The sequence below is a fragment of the Pistacia vera genome, unplaced genomic scaffold (genome assembly GCF_008641045.1).
Source record: "Pistacia vera cultivar Batoury unplaced genomic scaffold, PisVer_v2 Contig127, whole genome shotgun sequence".
Classification (NCBI taxonomy): domain Eukaryota; kingdom Viridiplantae; phylum Streptophyta; class Magnoliopsida; order Sapindales; family Anacardiaceae; genus Pistacia; species Pistacia vera.
The window spans coordinates 1088497-1111624 of record NW_022195325.1 but is presented as its reverse complement, the minus strand read 5'-3'; the positions used below and the strand labels follow the sequence as shown (position 1 = coordinate 1111624).

The 23128-nt window shown below is 34.1% G+C and overlaps 2 protein-coding genes and 1 pseudogene across 2 annotated transcripts; all 3 read left to right on the top strand.

Annotated features, from left to right (window-relative positions):
• Positions 1-388: 388 nt before the first annotated feature.
• LOC116121670 lies at positions 389-5755 on the top strand (annotated as a pseudogene).
• A 4590-nt stretch (positions 5756-10345) lies between these two features.
• Positions 10346-14486, top strand: LOC116121639 (probable protein phosphatase 2C 68). The gene is made up of 4 exons (XM_031407582.1): positions 10346-11150; positions 12045-12409; positions 13745-13981; positions 14072-14486. The coding sequence occupies exons 1-4, from the start codon at positions 10829-10831 to the stop codon at positions 14339-14341; spliced, it is 1194 nt and encodes a 397-aa protein (XP_031263442.1). The 5' UTR covers positions 10346-10828; the 3' UTR covers positions 14342-14486.
• A 1091-nt stretch (positions 14487-15577) lies between these two features.
• LOC116121635 (probable protein phosphatase 2C 68) lies at positions 15578-17821 on the top strand. Its single transcript, XM_031407579.1, has 4 exons — positions 15578-16018; positions 16665-17029; positions 17101-17328; positions 17417-17821. The coding sequence occupies exons 1-4, from the start codon at positions 15742-15744 to the stop codon at positions 17696-17698; spliced, it is 1152 nt and encodes a 383-aa protein (XP_031263439.1). The 5' UTR covers positions 15578-15741; the 3' UTR covers positions 17699-17821.
• Positions 17822-23128: the final 5307 nt, after the last annotated feature.

Here is a 23128-nt window from a genome sequence, read left to right as displayed (position 1 = left end):
AATAATTTTATGGTTATTTTAGCTTTAAAAATGAAATTTTAAACACGTTTTAAAAAAAAAAAATTAATGACATTAATCCTTTGAAGTATAATAGTTAATAACAAAAATTCATCTGTCGATAATGGATCATTAAAATTTATAATGTTACGAGTTATTAAATATTAGCAAATTATATTCTTACTGTTTATTTATCACTTAAAAATATAAGAGTATTTGTTAATTTATAAACTTTAAAAATAAATTATTATTTCTTAAACCTCAGAATTTTTTTTGTTAAAATAAGTAAATTATTATTATTATTATTTTGTTTAAAAGCCCTCGAGGAAGGAGCAAATAACACAAAGTCACGACACACTCTCTTTCTATTTTCCCGCCAGCCACAGAAGCCATGGGAATCGATGGAGAAGAAGCTCTTCTACAGAGAAAGCAGTCTACTTATCTCTCGCGGTGCTTCTCTCTTCACTCAAATTTTCTCTTTAACAACTTAATTGTTTTTTGTTTTTTGTTTTGGGCTCTTTTTTTTTTTTTTTTTTTTTTTTTTTATGGTTTTCGCTCAGGATGAGACGTTTGAATACGAAAAGAGACGTATAGAGGCCAGCAATACAGCCAAATTTACTTTGCTCGTTTGCACTTGATGAGAACTCTACTTTACTCTCTTGTTCCCAATTGGAAACCCAGTTTGCCAGGTACATATTTTGTTCTTGCTCTGTAACTGTATTTTTTTCTCATAATTTGTTGAGTTACGCTTGCTTTAGCTTTTGTAAGATTTGGCATCTGGTTTTGTGGTTTTTTTTGTTTATTAGTTTATTATGGTTTTTTGCACACTAATTTGGAGGTTTTAAGTTTAACTTTTTGAGTGTTGTTTAGTTTCTGTTATTTTTTTTTTTTTTAGCATTTTATAAGATTTGGAATCTGGGTTTTTTGCATTTTAGTTTAAATTATGTATATATGTACTCCAATTCAGAGGGGTTTAATTTAAGTTGCTTACTTTGATTATACATTTAGTTGTTATTGATGCTTTGTTAGTTTTTGGAAGATTAGGCATCTGGGTGTCGGCATTTTTTTTTTTTATATAGTTGTTATTTAGTTTAGATCATGTTCAGTTGTTTCTGGTTCAGTTGGGATTAAGTTTAAGTTGGCTACTTGTTGTGTGTTGATTTAGTTGCTTTGGTTTTTTATTTTATGTGGGGATGTACTTAACTTGTTTGTCTAATCTCTGTTTATTAAGGATAGTGTAATTTTCAGTTGATTTTGAAGTAGTTAGGTTTTAGGGTTTCTAGATACTGAGGTTGTATGGGTTTATCATACATGTATTGTGTGATTAATTTGGGTAATTTAGACTTCCAGATGTTGATATGAGTTTAATGTGACACTGAATTATATATGAATGCAAAGGGACATAGATCTTTATGTTTGAGATGATGACTTTGTGACTAATGGCTTTGGTTAATCCTATTTCTTTGTTTGATATGTGTTTTTGAAAGAGGGATATTTGTGTGACTGGTGTGCCTTTGAAAGCATTGGCATTCAGAGTGTTTAATTTGATAAAATTTACTAATTTTGATTATGGTGGTAATCTGATGAGGTTTTGATTTGAAATGGAAAAGATGTTATTTTCTAGGTTTACCTGTGTTTCAGTTTGTACAGTATTAGAACTGGAAGGAGGCAAGGAATGCATCATTGTTGGGACCCTTTACACATATGAAACTCAAACCTTCGATTCTTGACGAGTACTCGAAGGAGGTATCATGACTGATAACAAATGGGTTTCATTTTTATTTTCTCGTTGTTTCCAACTTTTGTGATATTTTCATTTTGAAATTTATAGAGATCTGCAACTCCACTTGTTAAGCCTCATAATTTATGCATCCCGATGATCATCTAGTTTTGGAAGATGAGAGTGGAAGGGTTAAACTCAGTGGGACTATGCTTTTGCCTTCAGCATATGTAACAGGTCTGTGTAATGAGCAGTTTTTCATAATGAAGAATGAAATTGTTGTGATAATGAGATTGTGGTTTGTCTTGAATTAGGTGATCCTAGTTGACTGATTGCAATGAGGTCAGGTTCAGTTATTTTTGAGGTTATGAAATTATTTAGCATCCCTCCTTTTGAATTATTTTTAGCATTGGAATTACTCATCTGAGTCTAAAAATGAGTTTTGGAAAAGTAATTGTCTAAGTATTTTCTATCTAGGGCAATGACCTGTATGCTGTTATCATCTATCTACAAGACTGTACGGAATAGGCAGATGCCATCCAACCAGGATTAGGTCTGGTGTGGATGGAGTGTGCTGGTTGGAGTTGTGTGGCAACTTTTGTAACTTATTTTTAACTTGGTTTTTCTATAAATTAATTTTTTAACTGAATGATATATGAATGTTATCTCTATGAATGATGGCTGGTATTGCGTTCACATGATACATTTGATAGGCCTTGTTGTCGCTTTACATGGAAAGGAAACTGGTGCTGGTGATTTCTTGGTCCTAGAGATCTTAGAACTGGCCTAGCACCCCAGATAGAGTTACCACTTAAATCAAGTATGTTTGCGACTATTTCTATCCGCTTGTTATCCTGATGTTTCTACCCGCAGTAAAATGTTAATTGGGCACTTCTTTGTTGTTTACAGACATTCTTCTCTGAATTTTTCCGATCCAGAAATTCATCTATTTATTAGTTATATATTGAACCTGCTAACCAATAAGAAGTGACCCAACTTTTTTCATTATAAGGTCCAGCAGGATGGTCTGATGTTTTATGAAATTTTGAAACTATTCTTCTAAGTCTTGTTGCTCGTTTCTGTATAGTCATTAAAATTTTTCTTGCTTATTGTTAGTTTGAAAGGGTTTGGACCTTATCATTTTTATCATATTACTTACGAAGTTACCTGAAAATGTTGATTTAAAATTTGGCTTGTGCCAGACCCTTTTTTTGTTTCTTTTTTTATGTATCTTATTTGAAATTACTTAAGTTAAGTCTATAGACCTGGCTCATCTGTTGTCTCAAAGTGGTTGATGTTGACATGCACAGGAGAAGACAAGTATGTTGTTCTTGTGTCAGGGTTGAGTATGGCAGCAGCACATCTAATCCCCTTCAGTTTCAGCTTCTTGTTGATCATATAACAGGACATCTGGGAGATGAAAAGGTTTTTGAATATTTTCCTTTCTATTGATCGAGCCCTTGTACTGCTCAATTTGTAACATGTGACCCTTTTTGTTGACTGGTACATTTTTTTTTTTTTTTTCCGATTAGCAGCAACAAGATATTGCAGCACAGATAGTTCATGTCGTAATTGCTGGAAACTCAGTTGAAATACCTCATGGACTTCTAAATGTCTGGTTCTAAATTTCTAATTTTCAAAGTTTCCATGTGTTGGATGTATATCTTGCCCATCTATGTACCTACTATGACAACAAAACTCCTTGATGGCCACTTTTCAGAATTTGGCATCAAAAGATCAATCAAGCCATTCTGATCCAATCCAAGAGCTAGATATCCTGTTAACTCAGGTTGTTATCAATAGTTTGATGAGTAACTTTAACTTAGCTTCTAATGCATCTCATCATGGTTATTTACTTATTTATGTGCTTTTAGATCGCTGCAGGTGTCCCTTTGGATATCATGCCTGGAGTTAATGATCCAGCGAACTTTTCTTTACCTCAGCAGGTTTACTAGTCCTCATTGAACATGTTTTTCACTCATATAATAAGGTTATTTTTGTTTTACTTCTAAAATCCTTTTTTTCAGGCCTTGAACAGATGCTTTTCCCTGGTCTGCAGCATATACACGTTAGGTCGTGTACTACCTCATTGCTTTGAGCTTGACATATCAGGTAAGATTTCATCATATTAATAAGTGAGTGCATCTCACAATTAGATCTAACTGACAGGTCTTGTTTCCAGATTTCTTGAACGTCAGGTCGAACATAGATGATCTTCAGAAATACTCAGAGGCGAAGGATCAGCTTGAATTTATGGAAAGGACATTGAAGTGGAGCATCTGGCACCAACGCACCTAATACTCTTGTAAAATTAAATATGCTTCATGAGTTCTTTTGATTGTAAAATTTGCTTGCTTGTCTATTCAAAACATTTCCTTAGAAGATTTACTACTGGACAGAAGATGGTTTCATATATAGGTATATTTTTTAAGAAAAATCCCTGAATGAGATATGATTTAGTTTTGATGAGCTTGTATTGAATTTCCATTGTTCATTATCTTCAGGATGTTACCCTTTCACTGATAGGGATCCATTCATGATTGAGAGCTGTCCTCATGTTTACTTTGTTGGTAATATGATAAATATGATACCCACTTGCTCAAGGGTACTTTCTCTACTCTCATTTACAATTGGCTGAAATACTGTTACTTTTCTAGAAAAAAATTATTTTGATATTTTTCCAGTCAGTTGATTCAATGGTTTCTTATGTGTAGGATCAGAAGGCAATTGGTAAGACTCGTTTCTATACCTAAATTCAGCAAAACTGGAATAGCTGTGGTGGTAAGCTTTTCTATCATCTCTAGTATGTTAAATTGTCTGTGTCTGCATGTGGATGCATATTTCATATCATAAATGCCTGAGATTTTATGCATTAGCTGTAGAGTCTACTCATCGAAGAGCTTCATAGCTGTAGGAAGATTCTATGCAGAATTGATATGATGCATTTAGACAATTAATAAAATTATTGATAAACTGGTTCTGAATATTCAGTTCAATATTTCCTTTTTCTGCCTTTTTCTGCATTTTTCCGCTTTTCTTTTGTATGCTTAATGTTAAAAATGTCAATGCCACCTCTCCCTTTGGTTGGATGACAAGCTCTTTACCAATTGGGGTTAGCTATACTAGAGGTTTTGTGTTGGAGTTGTGGGGAGACAATTACTGGATTACAAAAAAAAAAAAAATATCAATCCTAGAAAAGTAATTAATTCGGTTTTGCCTTTTTTGACATGGGAAAAGAAGTGGTTTTTGTAGTTTTCTATTCCTCTTCGGAAATTATAGGTCCAGTCATTTACTGTTCTCATATGTGATTAGACTTTTTATTTTTAAATATTCACCTTACATACATAAATTTATTGTCCTTTCATTTCTCAGGTTAATCTGCGAAATCTCGATGTCACACTCTGAGTTTTGGGACTCAATCAGTTCATAGTGACAGGTATGTATTTAACTTTCTATTAATGGTGTGGATGGCAAATTTTCATCTGTAATTTTCTGTTAGTCTTAGTTTGAAACATTAGTTCACTAAGCAAGTTAAGAGATTTTCTGGATTATCAAAAACAAAGGTTGAGATATGTAAGTATTATCCCTAAGAATAAAACAAGCCTCAGATTTGGTTTAAATACCGGAAGAAGAGAGTTACATTAGGTTGACAACATCAAATGCTGTTAGTTCTCGCCGAATCAGCAAGGATTGTATTAAATGATTCAGGACCACAGAATGCTGAATATTAACTTTACCAACTTTCTTGTGTTGCCGTGTTTCCATTTTAAAGCCATCTTGATCAACTTAAACCCATTTAGATGATCTTATTCAAAGGTCAAAGTCTTAGTGTAGACCGTTAGGTACTCTGTAAATGTTGATAGTGTTATATTTTAACCTGTATCCAATATTACTTGCCCTGAGAGCAGATCCATCGCTGTCTAAATGATCACTTCTCTTGATCACTCAAATTTCAGGTGCGAGAATTTTGATACGCCTTCACTTTGTGTCACAAGTTTTATTGAATCGCGAACCTACACAGGAGGACATTCCGTCTAACAGAAGGCGAATGAACCAAATTCAGAGGCATAATGAATGTTTGCTTGTGATTTCTTATCAATTAGTAAAATTAGATCTTTATGTTATTTAGCTTGAGAATTCTGGGATACTTCTGTAAGAGTGTTACCTATGCTAAGGCTCAGATAATTGATGGCAAATGTCAACCTTATATTTGTTTTTCAAGTTCTTTGATTTCTCTATCTCAAACTCTGTAGGAATGAATGAAAACTGAGGTACGGTAACCAACTGCCTTGTTAGATAACATTAACAATGCCCGAAATGCTTAACTCAGGTGCAAGGTCACATTCTTCTTAAATTGTACCAGTTCTGACTTACCCTCACATATCACATGGACTCTTGAATCATGGTCCTGGACTTGACTGGACCATGTAAGCAGTGGCGGACCAAAAAACAAATGTTAGGCTTTTACAAATGTCATCAATTTCATGCCCTAAGCTTGAAACAAAAACCTCAATGTTTTAATAACCAACTTGAGTGAAACCCAACAAAGTTGTTGGGTCCCGGTTGATCGGTTTGACCGGCAGTCAAATTGGGTGACAAAACTTTTAAATTCGCAAATATACCCTCAAAATCATTTAAGTCCTATACGTTTGAAATTTAGCAAACACCTTAAATACAAATCAGTCGGTGACTGGTTGGCTGTGACGACACTCCAAGTGCAATCCTAATCGTCCTTTGAGCCCATTCCCTAGAAAACTACCTAAGATCTGGTCGAAATCGATTCAATTTTGGCTAGTCTCCACATGTTGCGTCACATCCAGGCTAGATCTCACGCACACTTTCCCATCACCTCGAAAATAATCCCTCTTCCTCCTGACCAAAACCTATCTCACCCTACTCTCTTTAGCCTTGCCAATTGCCAGCAAAAGCCGGGTGTTGCAACGGTAAATTTTTCGATTTCCGGTCGATTCACTCACTGGAACATTGTCACCATTGCACTCACTGTCACTTTCTCTTCAAAAACCCTAACATCCCGACTTCAATTATTGTCGATCATCATCTTAAATTCTAGGTTACCTGGCCTAGTGAAGCTTCTGAGTCCTGGTTAAACTGGTTAACCGACCGATCCGTTAGGTTTTAAAACAGTAAAAACCCATTGAAATAAACCCTATTATCTCGATGCCTTAAGAAAGGATTTTTGTGCTATTGAAGCACAACCCGCCAATGAGAACACGTGTTGACATGGCACATTCTTATTGCATATTTGTATATACATCGGTGCTAACTCATAATCCCTTTGTATAACTATTAGCTTAAAAACAAAATCTAATAGACTAAATCCTTACGAGATCCAAATTTTGGCCAACACTCTGTCAGCACCAACATGGGGAGCCTCCCATTCATTAACTCCAATGCCAACTTTTATATCTTACATTCTCACGCCTGCTCGAACCCTGTTACCTCCATGATTTCCTTAACGGCTATATTTCTTTGTGTTCCATAATTTAAATTAATAATTCAACTCTTCCCTCCCCAACGGTCCATTCTTCACTACCCAACAAATCGAACTCTTACATAAATTCATCTTCCAAATTTCTCCTCTCACCCTCGTTCAATCTCATTCATCTCTAACCAAAATGGATTCTCTTACTTCTATGTTCTGCTCCTGCTTCTCTCCTCCTCCTCTGCTGCTAATAAGTTCAACATGTGGCGAAAAATCATCGGATGAGTTGCTGAGAGTTTGCTGAAGTGGGGATGAAGGCAAGTCGAAGAAGGAGCTCGTGAGGTTGTCAAAAAGGCGAAGCGAGGCGAGGAAGAAGAGAAAGTGGTTCTGTGAGAACTTTTGGTAATGGAGTTTAGTGGAAAGGAAATGGCTGCTTCCTCCGGCTGCCACGAACGGTCCGCGTTGCTCCCCAGCTCGGGATTGGAGGTCGCCGGTGCTCAGAGGTAAGATTTCAAGAATAAGTCGCTTCTGGGAACCATTGAGAGGTTAGTCAAGTTCAGGCACGAGGTTGTTTTTGTCAGTTTTATAACATTTTAGCACTGTTGAATTTAATTTAAACTGTGGGTCCAAAAAGTTTGATAAATGGTATTGTAGTTTATTTAATTTAATTAATATTAAAGTTTCATTTACATTTAAGCAAAATTTGACCTTTAATCTTAATGAATATTAAAGAAAATTATGAAATTAAAAAAATTTCAATGTGGTGGTTATTAAATTACCAAAAAATTAATTATTAAATTATTGATGTATTTTTATTTTATTTTAGAGTACAGACATGGCGCAGAACTGTAGAAGGGGCTCGAAGGTTTTCATGGAGAAGCATTACAATCGGCATAACGTTTGATAAACGACATCGTTTAGTTTTTGCATGTGCTTAGATGTTAAAAGGCTACATTTTTTTTTTTTTGTCTTTTGTATATTTATGGTTTCTAATTTACATGAAATTTTTTATTACATTATTGTTTGTAATTTTAAAGGAATAAATCAAAGTTTTAAGCACAATCTCATTTGTGTAAATTTAATTATATGTTCTTATTGGTAGAGTAAGAGTTAAAAGTTCATCGGATTATTGCAAATCAATATTTTAAATTACTCTTTATTTACTATTACAAGTCCAATCTTTGATATTCAGTGAATGATGAAGTAATAAATTAACCACTAAAAACCTATTTTAAAGCCAAAGTATCTATTGTAATTATATGAAATAGAATGTTGGAGGAAATTACATTTTCATCCCGAGATCTTTCAAAGTACCCTTTTGTTTAAAAAGAATTTGAAAGTCACACTATCATTCCTATTGGTGAACACGTTAATGATGAAAGGATAATTTCGTCTTTTGATATTATAAGAATTAACACACAATTATTTAATAAAATTATAAATATTATTAATCATTAATCTTATTAATTTGGGGTTATTAGTTATTATCATATACTCATTCTCCGTTAATGATGAAAGGATAATTTCGTCTTTTGATATTATAAGAATTAACCACAAATTATTTATAATAAATTATAATATTATTAATCATTAATCTTATTATTTTGGGGTTATTAGTTATTATCATATACTCATTCTCCATAAATTATATACCTTTTATTTGGTAAGTTATATACCTTTTATTTGGGGAGTTTTTAATATATACCTTTATTTTAGTCTTATGTAAGAGACTCCGAGCAAATGGCATACTTCATTGCGGTTTGCTAATCGTGACTTCGTTAAGGAAAAGTTTCACTTTTGAGAACCCTTAGGGATGATTTTGTAAATTTCCCAGAACCTTAGTATCAATCAATCTTCCATGGGATGGTGAGCTTGGCAATAAATCAGAACCGTTCATGAAAAATAGTTTTATGTTGGGGTCAAAGGACGGTGGCACCTCGCACCTCAATCTTTTATTGCAACTACATGGGATGATTTTTTTTGATCCCTAACGTTTGGTCTAAATACCTAAGAGTCTAGTATAATTTTATAATAACATTTTAACCCCTTTCAATTGATAAAATTTCCAACTTTTGTCTCGCCGAGATGAATCAAAATGTTACTAAAAATTTCTGTCAAGACTCAAATGTTACTTAGGTTAAACCTGAGGGATGAAAATGTAAAAATTTTCCAACTACTTTATAAGATGAGATTGAGTTGGGGGTGTGGTTGTAATAATAATAATAATGTTTGGTAAACGAAATACAGTTGAAATTCACATGTCACAATTCACATGTTTTTGCCCTTTTAGTTTTGGAAAACAACGTCCCTCTACCCAAAACTCATACACAATCAAAAGGAGTTGGGGGAGATGTAATTCTTCCTCCTGGCACAAAAATATTATCAACTCAATGGTTGTTATCGATCCGATAAAGTTATCAAGTCAATACCGACGTATCATGTAAAAGAGTTTTCTGTTGTTATAGATGAAGAAAATATGATATAATTTGGTAAGATATATTGATATAATTGCTGACATCAATATAATTATATTATTGATGAAAATTTTTAAATACAGTATTCAGACGTCTTATTTATTTGGTTTTTTTTTTGTTAGACTAACATTCTTGACGATAAGAATTCATTCAAAGGAAAAATTTTAGTCAAATTTCTTATATTAGTAATTTTTGCTCTTGATACTCAAGAATGCAAGTTAAAATTTGAAAAAAAAAAAATAGGACAATACACTAAAAGAATAAAATTTCAACCAAATTAGAATCATTGTAATGGAGAACGCAAATTCGAACATTCACTAAATGTTAAATAAGCCCCTTTTGGTTGAGATTTATGATGTCAAATACTATAATTTTAATCTCAAAATAAATGGGCTCAAGATTTATTATTTGATCATTTTCTATTCCCTAAAGAAATTTTAATACCCTATTTTGCTTAGATTTTAAATTTTAAAATATAATTTCAGTATTATAAATTTAAACCAAATCTCTCTTTAGATCTAACCCTAAAACTTATATGAAAAAAATAAAAAATGATTGAATTCTAAAGTCAAACTTATAATATACAAGAAGGTAGATTTAAAAAATTAATTAAAAAAATTAAATTAAAATATAATTTTTTCTAATTTGTCAACTTTTCAGTTTTTTTCTTCTAGTTTCAGCACTTCTTCCCCCTCTCTTCTCTTCTCTTCTCTTCTCTTCTCCCTCTCTCTCTCTCTCTCTCTCTCTCCACAAAAAGTCTCCAAAAAGAAGCTCTCTTTTGCTCTTTCTTCTTCAGCCATTCTCCCCATTTTCTCGCCAAAAATTTCATTTCTTTTTCTCACTTTGATCCCTCAATCTTTCACCTTTCTTTGTCTTACATCATCACTTTGATCCTTCACTTGCTTCACTTGTCTTCTCAAGTTTCATTTTTTCGCATTCTTTCAATCTCTCTGTGGTTCTTCACTTTGATCCATCAGTCACCACCATGAAAAACTCAATTTTTTTACTACCCTTTGCTTAATTTCAAATCTTTTCACTACCCTTTTGTTAAATTTTCAATCTTTGCACTATCCGTTTGTTAAATTTTCAATCTTTTTCTCTACCCTTTGAAAAAAAATTCAATCTTTTTTCAATCCTTTTGTTTGGATTTTCAATCTTTGACCAAAAGGGTATTGTTATAAATTGAAATGAGGGATGTTGTCGTGGCTGGCAAGGATAGCTCTGGTTTGTTGGAGACCGGTCAGGAGATATGCCCGTATGAACAAGGATAATATCAATTTGAAAGAGTTTGACTTTTCCGATTCGGCTCTTCGAGATAATCTTCTTTGGTGCAAGGACTTGGAGAAACACTCTTATGGTGACTTCTCTTTCGCTGTGGTTCAAGCCAATGAAGTTATAGAGGATCATAGCCAGGTTGAGATTGGAAGAGATGCCACCTTTGTTGGAGTCTATGATGGCCATGGTGGACCTGAGGCCTCTCGGTTCATTTGTGACCATTTGTTTCTTCATTTAATGAGTTAGTGATTCTCTTTTCTTTAACTTTGTTTTTCCCTTTTGGTTGTTTGTTTGTTAAGTTTTTTCATTTTTTTCTGGGGTGTTTTTGAGTGAAATTTTAAGTCTTTTTGTGTCGATATTTTAATGAGCTTTTTGTGTTGTGATCACACTTTGAAATACTGTGTTTAGGGGCAATTTTTGATGGAATATGAAGTGATGTTTTGATGAGGTTTTTGTTTGTTTGTTTTGTCTTGAATCTTGTTGGTTGGTGTATGCTAGACAAATTGTGTGATGTCATAGAGATTTGGTTTTGGTTTGGAGATCTTATTTAATGGAAATGGAACATCTTGTTTTTAGTGGATATCTCTTGTTGTTTATTTATTGCATGTGAATTGAATTTATGGTCAATATTCAAAGAGCTATGTGTCGATTTTGGAAATTGGGCATTTGGTTTTGTCTCCAAGTTATGAAATTTCCTTCTAGGAATTGTCTTGTTCGTATATCCTATTTTGGTTTCTTTACCTTTATTGCAGAAATGAAAGAAATGCTTTCAAGTGTTGAGTAAGATACATCCAATTCTTATGAAGTATTGTGTTCTTCGAAGAAATTAATCCGAGAAAAGAAAAAGTGGCATTTGTATTGGAGGCTTAATTGCTAAATAATTAAAGAAAGTGATAAAACTTTGTAACCGGAGTGATTCATACTTCACATATCCACAATGTTTAGTAGTCTGTGGTCTGTACACCACCTAAATTCAATGTATAGAGGAGAGTTTTTATGTTAATTCAGATAGATTGGATTTTCTTCTTACTTGTTATTAAGTATTATGTATCATAGGATTCTTTTGTGGGCATCACCTTCCAGTGCTCTTTGTTGTCTTTTAAGCGATAGGCTGCATCTTGTGATTATTTGACAGGGCTTGCTCGAGAAAACGGTGCCATTTCTGAGGATATTCTTAGAAGTGCTTTTTCTGCAACCGAGGATGGGTTTCTTACTCTTGTGCGTAGGACATGTGGAATAAAACCATTAATTGCAGCTATAGGGTCCTGTTGCCTAGTTGGAGTTATCTGGAGGGGTACATTATATGTTGCTAATGTGGGTGATTCTCGAGCTGTAATAGGTTCTTTAGGTAGATCGAATAAGATAGTTGCTGAACAATTAACAAGGGATCATAATGCAAGTATGGAGGAGGTCAGACAAGAACTCAAGTCATTGCACCCAGATGACTCGCATATTGTAGTTATGAAGCATGGAGTATGGCGTATTAAAGGCATAATTCAGGTTTACTTCTCTTTTTTCTGATACCTAGATTCTCATTTTTTGTGTTTTATGGCATTATATGTAGTTTTTTGTACATATGGGCCAGCCTCGAGGTTTAATAGAAACTGTTGGAACTTTTAATTGGCTTTCATTTTGACTCATGGACATAAGATGGTTCATGATAAAAATTGAAAAAGGTAAAGGCAGGCTAAAATATAAAAGTTTTGTACTAATTATGGTTGCAAGGTGGAGCAAATCCATCCATGGTCAATGGATTTAATATTTCTGCATCTGCATCTCATTTTCTAGAAGTCATTCAAGCATATAACATGAAATAGTTTAGGGATTAGTAAACAAGCGCCCTGCACCTATGCATCTTTTTTTCAAGATTTCACTCAAGTATAGCACATGAAAAAGTTTATGGTTTCAGGAAATATGCCCCCTGATCTTTCTCATTTTAAAATTTTCACTATCAGATTGTGTACATCTCTCTCTCTCTCTGTGCCTGTATGTTTGTGTGAATACGTGTTGCAAAATTTAGGCTAATGCATGTTATTTTATGAGAGAGGTTTCGCATAACTGAGGCTAGTCCTTTCAAGAGTTAATTGGAGTCATATGGGCCACTGTGAAGGCTTTCTGGATATGATTTCCTAGTAAAGTTACTTGCCCTGAGCAGATCATGGTGTGGTAGTAAATATTACCAAGAAGCTGTAATCTGGAGCTTCTGTGTCATGATAATCATTAATCACTCGGTACAAAAATGTTATTGCCTATCTAGTTCCGAGGTAGCTCTGAGGGTGTATGAGCTTGCTGGTTGTATTAGCTATACATGTTCCTTTTGGTGTTCTGGCATAAGGGTCCATTGGTTTTCACTGCCATATCTTTCTATAAGACTTTAGGTAGTGTCTGAGTAACCGCTCCAAAACTTTTGTTATGAAAAATTCTTGATTTAACCAGAACTGAAGCTAATTCATCTCATAACATTAATGGTGGTTTGAGAATAATCACCTGACGTTGGTTGGCAGAGTGAGCAGTTGGGGACTTTCTACCTGTTAGAATTAGTGGCGTCATAGCGTGAGGTCAACCCTTTTTGTCTCATTTTTACCTATAAATTACATCTATCTCAACCTTTAATATTATATATATTTCATTGCATTGTATCCATGCATGCATGCTCTATATTGTAATTGGTTTTTATTTTATATATCAATTGCTTGAATGCTACATCAGCAGATTTGTTGTTTTCAATGCCTTCGATTTGGTGGTCAACTAGGGTTTCTTTACCTTAAGAAGTCTGTCGAGAATTTCGATTGTTTTCACTGTCTTCTTTTCTGTATGTTTATGCCTTGATATTAGGTATCTAGATCTATTGGTGATGCATACTTGAAGCAACCAGAGTTTTCTCTTGATCCTTCGTTTCCACGATTCCACCTCCCTGAACCAATCCGTCGGCCTGTGCTGACAGCAGAACCATCAGTTTACACACGAGTTTTACAGCCCAATGATAAGTTTCTCATTTTTGCATCCGATGGGCTGTGGGAGCACTTAACAAATCAGGAGGCAGCCGAGATCGTTCATAATAACCCACGAGATGTATGATCTCTTAATGCATCTATTTCATATTTCAATTTTGTATTCAATCCATTCATTTAATATCTCTACATTTCTTTCCTTAAATGTTAGGGAGTTGCCAAAAGACTTCTTAAAACAGCTTTAAATATAGCAGCGAGGAAAAGGGAGATGAGGTACGATGATCTAAAGAAGGTTGAAAAGGGAGTTAGACGGTTTTTCCACGATGATATTACAGTGGTTGTCATCTTCGTAGACCATGATTTGCCGGAGAAGATGATCTCTATACCTGAGCTGTCAATGCGAGGGTTCATAGACACTGTTGGACCTTCAAAATTCAACATTCTCCAGGGGCACGATGCAAACGCAAGGTCCTACGTCTGAAACAACACAACCAAGTCACCTGAAATGCTCATTTTGGTCATGGATGACCAGGTTAAGAAAGTTTCAATATCTATCCAATGTTTTTTCAACATTTTGTTGTTGTTTCTTTCGGCTTTTCCTTTCATATTCTCGTCGCTCTGTCCAAGTACCCTTTATCCGAAAATTATGAGCCTGATTTCTTTATCATTGAATGCACCCTTTGGTGATGATCCTAAGAAGTTTAGGTCAATCTTTTACATTCAAACTTTGCTTAATTTATTAACATCTATTTCAATATCAAGGTTGTGCTTTGATTTTGATCATGTTTCATGAAGTTGGTGAGATATCTTTGCTCTTATTTGTAGTTACAGTCAGACACATTTTTAAAAGTTGATAATTTTCAAGCCAGACATTATTCTTATAGTTTCTTTGAGTCAAAGAGGGAGTAGCATGGTGAACACTTTAAACCAAGATCTTGAAATTGGTCATAATTTGATCATCAATTTAACAACTTTGTTATCTTAACCAGAAATTTATGGTACAAACTTTGTGTGGGATCGTCTTAGCGAGTTACCTATGAAATTGAGTATAATTTTCTCAAGAAGAAATATTCCGGATTTTTTCTTGAGAAAAAATCTTCCATTCTATTGTCATTTGGTTTATTGAATTAAAAATTAAGAATTTGTGTTATAATAACTTGATCCCCGTAAGAAGATTGAGAAAATAGTAAGGGGAAGATTCAATGATATTTTACCAAACCTCAGTAAATTTATGTTGTAGTTAATCCTAATGTTTAAGATCACACTTAGTGAGTAATATACAACAACATCATTTTAAAAATAAATAAAAAATTAGGGAAATTATGTAGATACTATTAGAGATTCATAAATGTTGTTGTCAATTTTTCAAATATATATATAAAATTATTTTTTGAAATAAATTGTAAATAATAAACTTTAACATTTATACTTTATAAAACTAATTAATTGACATCTTAAATTTTATATGAAAAATCAAATTCAAAGATTTTTTCAATGAAAAGTAATAATTATTCTCACTATATAAAATTTTAGTTATTATAATTTGTTCTAAATTGCAAACTAAGATTTTTTTTTAACATGCACTCTACTTAGATATTAAAGTCTCCTTTACACACAAAAAAAAAAAAAAAAAAAAAATGGGCTGGGTCTGCCACTATCTATATTACATATTAGCCGAAGTAAAAAGAAGCCATTAAACAAAGGCTCACTGGCTCAGGTTTTCATTTTTTTATTTTATTTTTAAAATTATAATTATCAACCCTTTGCTTAAAGTTTCAATCTTTTTTGGTTGATCACACTTCATTTTTGCTTGTGAACCAAACCCATCTCAGAAACTCACTAATCTTTAGCTTTAACCAGAAGGGTTTTGTTGTAAATCAAATGTGGGAGTGGGATACCACTCGCTTGTGGAAAAAAGTCAGGGAATTTGTCCAGAAGAACGATTATTCTAGTCAAGACCCACTTACTTGGAGCAGAGAGTTGGAGAAACACTGTTATGGTGACTTGTCCTATGCTCAGGTACAAGCCAATAATGATATGGAGGATCAGAGTCAGGTGGAGATAAGACGAGATGCCACCTTTGTTGGAGTCTATGATGGCCATGGTGGACCTGAGGCCTCTCGTTTCATTTGTGACAATCTGTTTCTTCATTTGATGAGTTAGTGCTGTTTTTTTCTTCACTTAATATATGCATTAGGTTTTTTTTGAGCTAGTTTGTGGATAATTTTTTAGCTTTTGGTGGTTAATTATACATATATTTTTGCTTGAATATGGTTTTTGTTGATGTTTCAATGAGCTTTTGTGGTTGTGGTTGCACTGTAAAATACATGTTTAGGGGCAGATTGATGGTATCTGAAGTGATATTTTGATGGCGTTGCTTTATGTTTGTTTTGTTTTCAATCGTGATACTTGGTGTAGGCTTGGTAAATAGTATGATGTCACAAAGATTTTTTTGAGATCCTGTTTATTGGAAATGGAAATGGATCATCTTGTTTTTAGTGTAGAGCTAGTAGTGTTTATTGAGTGTGTATAGATGGAATTTATGGTCAATTTTTAAAGAGCTATATAGGCTGTACTTGTATTGGAGGCATAGTTGCCGCAGTCTGTTGACCAGCGGAAACACCCGGAACAAGGAGGATTTTCATTTTAGTTCAGATGAACTAGATTGTTTTCTTACTTCCTCTTGAGTACTATGTGTAGTTCTGGATGCTTTTGTGAGATCACCGTTCATTGTCTATTGCATTGTTTGGTGTCTTCACATGATTGCTAAAGTGCTAGGTTGCATCTTGTGTGCCATTTCCCAGGGCTTGCTCGAGAAAATGGAGCTTTTTCTGAGGATAATCTTAGACTTGCTTTTTCTACAACTGAGGATGCATTTCTTCATCTTGTGCGTAGAACATGTAGAATAAATCCACCAATTGTGGGGACAGGGTCCTGTTGCCTAGTTGGAGTCATCTGGAGGGGGACATTATATGTTGCTAATGTGGGCGATTCCCGAGCTTTAATCGTTTCTTTGGATAGATCAAATAAGATAGTTGCTGAACAATTAACAAGGGATCATAATGCAAGTATAGAGGAGGTCAGACAAGAACTCAAGTCATTGCACCCAGATGACTCGCATATTGTAGTTATGAAGCATGGAGTATGGCGTATCAAAGGCATAATTCAGGTTTGCTTCTTCTATTGCATTTTATATATTTTTTGGTACATATTGGTTTGAATGTGTATGCATTGATACAGGTATCTAGAAGTATTGGTGATGTATACTTGAAGCGACCAGAATTTTTTGGTGCTTTTCCAAAGTTCTCCTCTATATCACTCTGTCGGCCTGTGCTGACAGCTGAACCATCCATTTACACTCGAGTTTTACAGCCCAATGATAAGTTTCTCATTTTCGCATCTCATGGGCTGTGGGAGCACTTAACAAATCAGGAGGCAGCTGAGATTGTTCATAATAACCCACGATATGTATGATACTTTATTTCATCTAGTTCATATTTCACTTTTATTATAATTCCATTCATTTAACTTCTGCATGTCTTTCCTTAAATGTTAGGGAGTTGCCAGGAGACTTCTTGAAACTGCTATTGATATGGCAGCAAGGAAAAGGGAGATGAGATACACAGACGTGAGGCGGGTTGACAAGGGAGTTAGGAGCCATTTTCATGATGATATTACTGTGGTTGTCATCTTTATAGACCATCATTTGCTGGGGAAGAGGAACTCTGTACCAGAGCTGTCGATTCGAGGAGGGTTCATTGACATTGTTGGCCCTTCAAACTCCAATGTTGTGCAAGTACCAGGTCCTCTATTTGAAATATCAAACCCAGCAACATGAAGGGTGCGTTTGGTTCAGTGAATTGGATTACTGGAATCTTATATTACGTTGAAGATTACTAAGAATCTTTAGGAAAATGTGTTTGGTTAGTTGGTGAGTATGTTATATTAATATGTTTGGTTAGGGGGAATAAATTGATGGGTATGTTATTTAAATTACTAAATTGCCCTCTTTTTAAATATTAATATAGTATTATTTTTATTATTAATTTTTGAATAATTTTTTTAACCCCCAATATTTCAGATTTAGTTAAGTTTATGTAAAACTTTAATTTATGACAAAATAACCCCCACCCCCTGTTGCCACAGTAAACCACGTCAGAAGTTTTCGAAAGTCGTCGTGAGTAGCTCATCGTGACCACGAGGCTCTGATATGGCCGTTTCTAGCCATATTGATGGTCGAAAACGGCCATATCAAGCCAGATCGTTAACAGCCAGATTTGGGCCAGATTTGGTCGCTAATGGCTAGGGATTTGGTAGGAAATGGCCAAGATAGATCTGACTATTTTCGACCAGATCTGGCCTGATATGATTGTTTTCGGCCATCAATATAATTGGAAATGACCATATTGAAGCCTCTTGGAGCCTTCCAACGAATCTCGGTCATTTCTAGGGACTTCGGCGACTTTTCGACGTCGGTTCGTGGTGGTTAGTCCACTATCGGCGGTGGTGGTCTGTAATTTGTTTTAAATATAAGGACATTATTATCCAAAAACTTAATTAAACAAGGGTAAAATTGAAATGCTATATTAATGTAAATTTATTTTAAAATAGGGGTATTTTTGTCTAAAATTTTTATTAATAAAGGATAAAATTATAACAAAAATAAGATTACCAAGGTAATCTTATAATACCTAAGAAAATAGAGGTACTTAGATTACCTCAAATATTATCAACAGTAACAACCATTGGTAATGCAAGATTATCGAAATCTTATATTACTTGACAACCAAACATGGTAATCAAGTAATATAAAATGACATAACCCCAGTAATCTTTCATTACCCCCAACTAAAACGTCCTGAAATGGCAAGTTTGGTTGTGGAAGACCGCGTTAAGAAAATTCCTATATTTATATGAATCCACTATTGTTTTGGGCTTCATAGATGGTGCTTGAATTTGATTGTGTTTCCTTTGTGTTGGTCTCAATTCTTCACCTTATTTCATAGTTTCCGCATGGCATCCCACTTATCATAGGGACAATTACTTTAAACCTCCGCAGGTTTCGTTAAAACATGGTCTTTTTTGCTAGTTTTAACAGCACAAGACTAAATGATCTTATATCCCCTCAACCTCCTATGCCTAGCAATCCAATGGCCCCAACCACACCCACCAGGCCACCCTTTGATGCCCAGCAACCCCATCCATAACAACCACCATCACCACCACTTTCCATGTAGCATCAATGAACAGCCCAAGAATGGATCTCAACAGCAGCTTACGGGTCCCATCATATCTTTCACCACTAACTTCAATAAAAAGAAAAAAAAATTCCACCCTAAAAAACAAACCACCCCCAACAAATTAAATCTCAAAGTAACATATGCTCCCCCATTACGGGGAGTTGATTGATTGTAAAGATTGCATTGTAACCATTTTCTTTGTAGTTGGATGACAAAACTTTAGTCTGGTGGATTATTTAGAGGTCTTATGTTTGAGTCTTGAGAGTAACTACTTATTACATTTGTGTAATTATTTTGGTTTATTGGGTTTGTAGGGTGTTATGTGACACTGAATGTGGGTTCGGACATCTCAGGTACTAAAAACAGATTGCGTTGGATGGCTTTAGGGCATATGGATTTTTTTTATTCTTAGTTTTAACTTCTTTATAATTTCATAGTTGGGATGTGATCTATTTTAACTTAAATTTTTTATTTAAGTTGTTGATTTGTTACAATTCGATGATTTAAAAATTGATGAAGTAGTAATGAAAATAATCACTTCCGAAATAGATCTTTATCATATTTGATTTATTTTGTATCATCTTTATATAACTTTTGAATTGATATATTCTTAAAATTGTTTTGGTACTTACTTTTTTTTTTTTTTTAAAGAATACCTTTCATTTAATAATAAAATATGGTTTTAAAATATGAATTTACTTTTTAATTACATATAAAATAATATTAAAATTTTATTCTCATTTATATAATTCTGTAAAGACTAAAATACCTTTACCAACAAGATAAAAATTTAAAAAGATTTGCAAGTCGCCGTTGGTGGTTTTCTACTGGATTACAGGTTGGATGCGGACCATGTGGTGGATTCCTCGCCCACGAGATGACAAGAGTTTCTTTGGGTTTTGGTTGGGATGAGAATAGCCAAACACCCACCTGTGAAAGTTTCCAGCTGGAATCTCGTTGTTATTAAAGTCAAAGAATCAATTTTGTTACTTCTGAGTAAACGACATGTTCCCACCTAAGGTATGGCCAAATGGCAAGTTTTCACTTGCTTTATAAATTTCAAATTCTCACCCATAAATAAATACTGTTAGGGTATATTTAGTTCAAAAAATGTTAGATTATTGAGAATATTAGATTACTGAAAAGTAAGATTAACTTAAAGATTATTGAGAATCTTTAGAAAAATATGTTTGGTTAATTGGTGGGTATGTTGTATTAATATGTTTGATCAGGAGGAATAAATTAGTGTGTATATTATTTAAATTACCGAATTGTCTTTTAATTAAATATTCGTATTATATTATTTTTAACTATTGATTATTATTTGGATTATATAACCTCTTTGCATTTAAAAACTTAGCAAAAACAACCCCATAATATAAGTTTGAAAAATCAACAAAGCACTCCTACCAACCCAGCCACTGTTGGTCGCCGGCGACCACCACAGGCCACCGACAACTGGTAACCTAATGGCGCACGGAAGGCAGGAAATGGTCTCCGTGCATCGTATGACCATTTATGGGTAGAGATTTAGTCAGAAATGGTCAGACGTGACATATCTGGTTGTCGATAGTCGGATCGATGACGGATTTGGCCTTTGACGGCCAGATTATATCTGGCCTTTGACGGTTAGATTATATATGGCTGTCAATAGCTAGATTTGGCACGAGCTGGTCGTTTCCAGCCTTCTGTGTGTCGTTCTAGCGGCGGCGGCTGGCTGTGGCAGCGGTTGCTGGCAACAGGTGGGTGGGTTGCAATTGGTTTTGAATTCAAGGGTAATTTTGTCCAAAAAGTTAATTAATTATGGTGAAATAGTAAAAACTATATTCATGTAAATAAATTTAAAAATAATGAAATTAATAAGAGATAAAATTATAACCAAAAAAAGATTACCTTGGTAATCTTAAAATACCTAAGAAAATGGAGGTAATCAGATTACTTCTAATATTACTAACAATAACTACTATTGGTATTTGAAGATTACCGAAATCTTATATTACTTGACAACCAAACGTGGTAATTAAGTAATATAAGATGACATAACTCCAGTAATCCTACATTGCCCCTAACCAAACGTTGGTTTATGAAATTTTGGATTACTGGAATTTTATATTACCTTGAAGATTACTGAGAATCTTTAAGAAAATGTGTTTGGTTAGTTGGTGGGTATGTTATATTAATATGTTTGGTTAGGGGGAATAAATTGGTTGGTATGTTATTTAAATTACTAAATTGCCATCTTTTTAAATTTAATATAATATTAATTTTATTATTAATTTTTGAATAATTTCTTTTAACCCCCAATATTTCAGATTTAGCTAAAACAACCCCGCTTATATAAAACTTTGATTTATGACAAAATCACCCCCACGCCCTGCCGCCTTTTGCCGCCACCACAAACCACTGTCGGAAGTCTCCAAAAGTCACCGTGACCACGAGGCGAGAGTTAGCCGTTAACATGGCCGTTAACGACCAGATCTATTTTGTCTGGAATAGATCTGGCTTGATATGACCGTTTTCGACCATCAATATGGCCGGAAACAACCATATCGAAGCCTCCCAGCGAATCTCTCTCATTTTTAAGGACTCCGACGAGTTTCCGGCGGCGGTCCGTGGTGGTTGGCTTGCTGTCGGCGGTGGTGGCTAGGTGGTGGTCTATAATTTGTTTTAAATATAAGGGCATTATTGTCCAAAAACATAATTAAACAAGGGTAAAATTGAAGTGGTATATTAATGTAAATTTATTTTAAAACAGAGGCATTATTATCTGAAATTTTTATTAATAACTGATAAAATTGTAACAAAAGTAAGATTACTAAGGTAATCTTACAATACCTAAGAAAATTGAGGTAATCAGATTACCTCTAATATTACTAACAGTAACAATTATTGGTAATGCAAGATTATCGGAATCTTATATTACTTGACAACCAAACATGATAATCAAGTAATATAAGATGACATAACCCCAATAATCTTCTATTACCTCCAACCAAACGCCCCCTTAAGGATTTTTAGGCTGGATGCTATTATCATATTACTCTTGACTAATAAATTAATAAATTATTTTTTTAACCCCAAATTAATAGAATTAAAATAATCATCCAACTTTTAAATTTATTTCAATAAGACCCGCTCCTTCAGGGTGCGTTTGTTTCACAATTTTCTCCTAATCATATTCCTATCCTATCCAAATATTCACCCACTTCTTCAAGATGATCAAAATAAAAACTTTTCCAACCGCTGTCCAAACCACCACCACAACCGGCCAAACCACCATCATAGCCCATTCGAAATCCATTCAAGGTAATTTTATAGCAAAATCTTCTACAAAATTTCATCAATCATTCCCCTTGTCCTTTCTAATTCAACAAGAAAATTCATCTTCTCATCCATGTTTATCAAAATTCATTAACTCAAATCTTTTAGTGTACCTAATTGAAGTGGAATAACGAATTGAAATGGAATAACGAATTGTTTACATTCCACTTCTTAAGTTTCAAGGGCCAACCTATTGTCCCAAAACTTACAAGCATAGATCTCACAATACTCCTAGAATTAGGAACTCTACCCTTAAGGAGTTACAATCACAAATCACACAGAACTCCCAGGAAATTCACATTAAGAACAGTAGCAACGTGACAGGTAGAAAAATTAAAAACCCATTGATTGACAAATAAATAACACAATCATCTTTCATCAATACTTCTTCTCGAAGGAAATAAACACTGGACCCATATTTCAGAAACCCATTCAATGGTTCACTTAAATATCAATCGTATTAAAATGAATCTTTCATCTTTCAGATTTCTAATGTAAAATTCATCTATCTCTATTGGTTTTGTTGATTCTCTTCTTTTTTATTTTCATTGTCCTTACATTACCCGATTCCAAACCACCGCCATCACAACCGGCCCCCACCCAGGGGTGTGAATTTAGAATTTATGAAACCAGGGGTGGGAACTTCATTTTACGAAACTTTGGGTGAGAACATGTTGTTTTCTCTTTACTTTTTGTCTCGGGCCGTC

Coding starts and splice junctions, on each gene's coding strand:
- LOC116121639 (XM_031407582.1), top strand. CDS start 10,829: ATGTTGTCGTGGCTGGCAAGGATAGCTCTGGTTTGTTGGAGACCGGTC. Junction 11,151..12,044: donor TTTGTTTCTTCATTTAATGA/GTTAGTGATTCT, acceptor ATTATTTGACAG/GGCTTGCTCGAGAAAACGGT. Junction 12,410..13,744: donor GTATTAAAGGCATAATTCAG/GTTTACTTCTCT, acceptor CCTTGATATTAG/GTATCTAGATCTATTGGTGA.
- LOC116121635 (XM_031407579.1), top strand. CDS start 15,742: ATGTGGGAGTGGGATACCACTCGCTTGTGGAAAAAAGTCAGGGAATTT. Junction 16,019..16,664: donor TCTGTTTCTTCATTTGATGA/GTTAGTGCTGTT, acceptor GCCATTTCCCAG/GGCTTGCTCGAGAAAATGGA. Junction 17,329..17,416: donor TTCATAATAACCCACGATAT/GTATGATACTTT, acceptor CTTAAATGTTAG/GGAGTTGCCAGGAGACTTCT.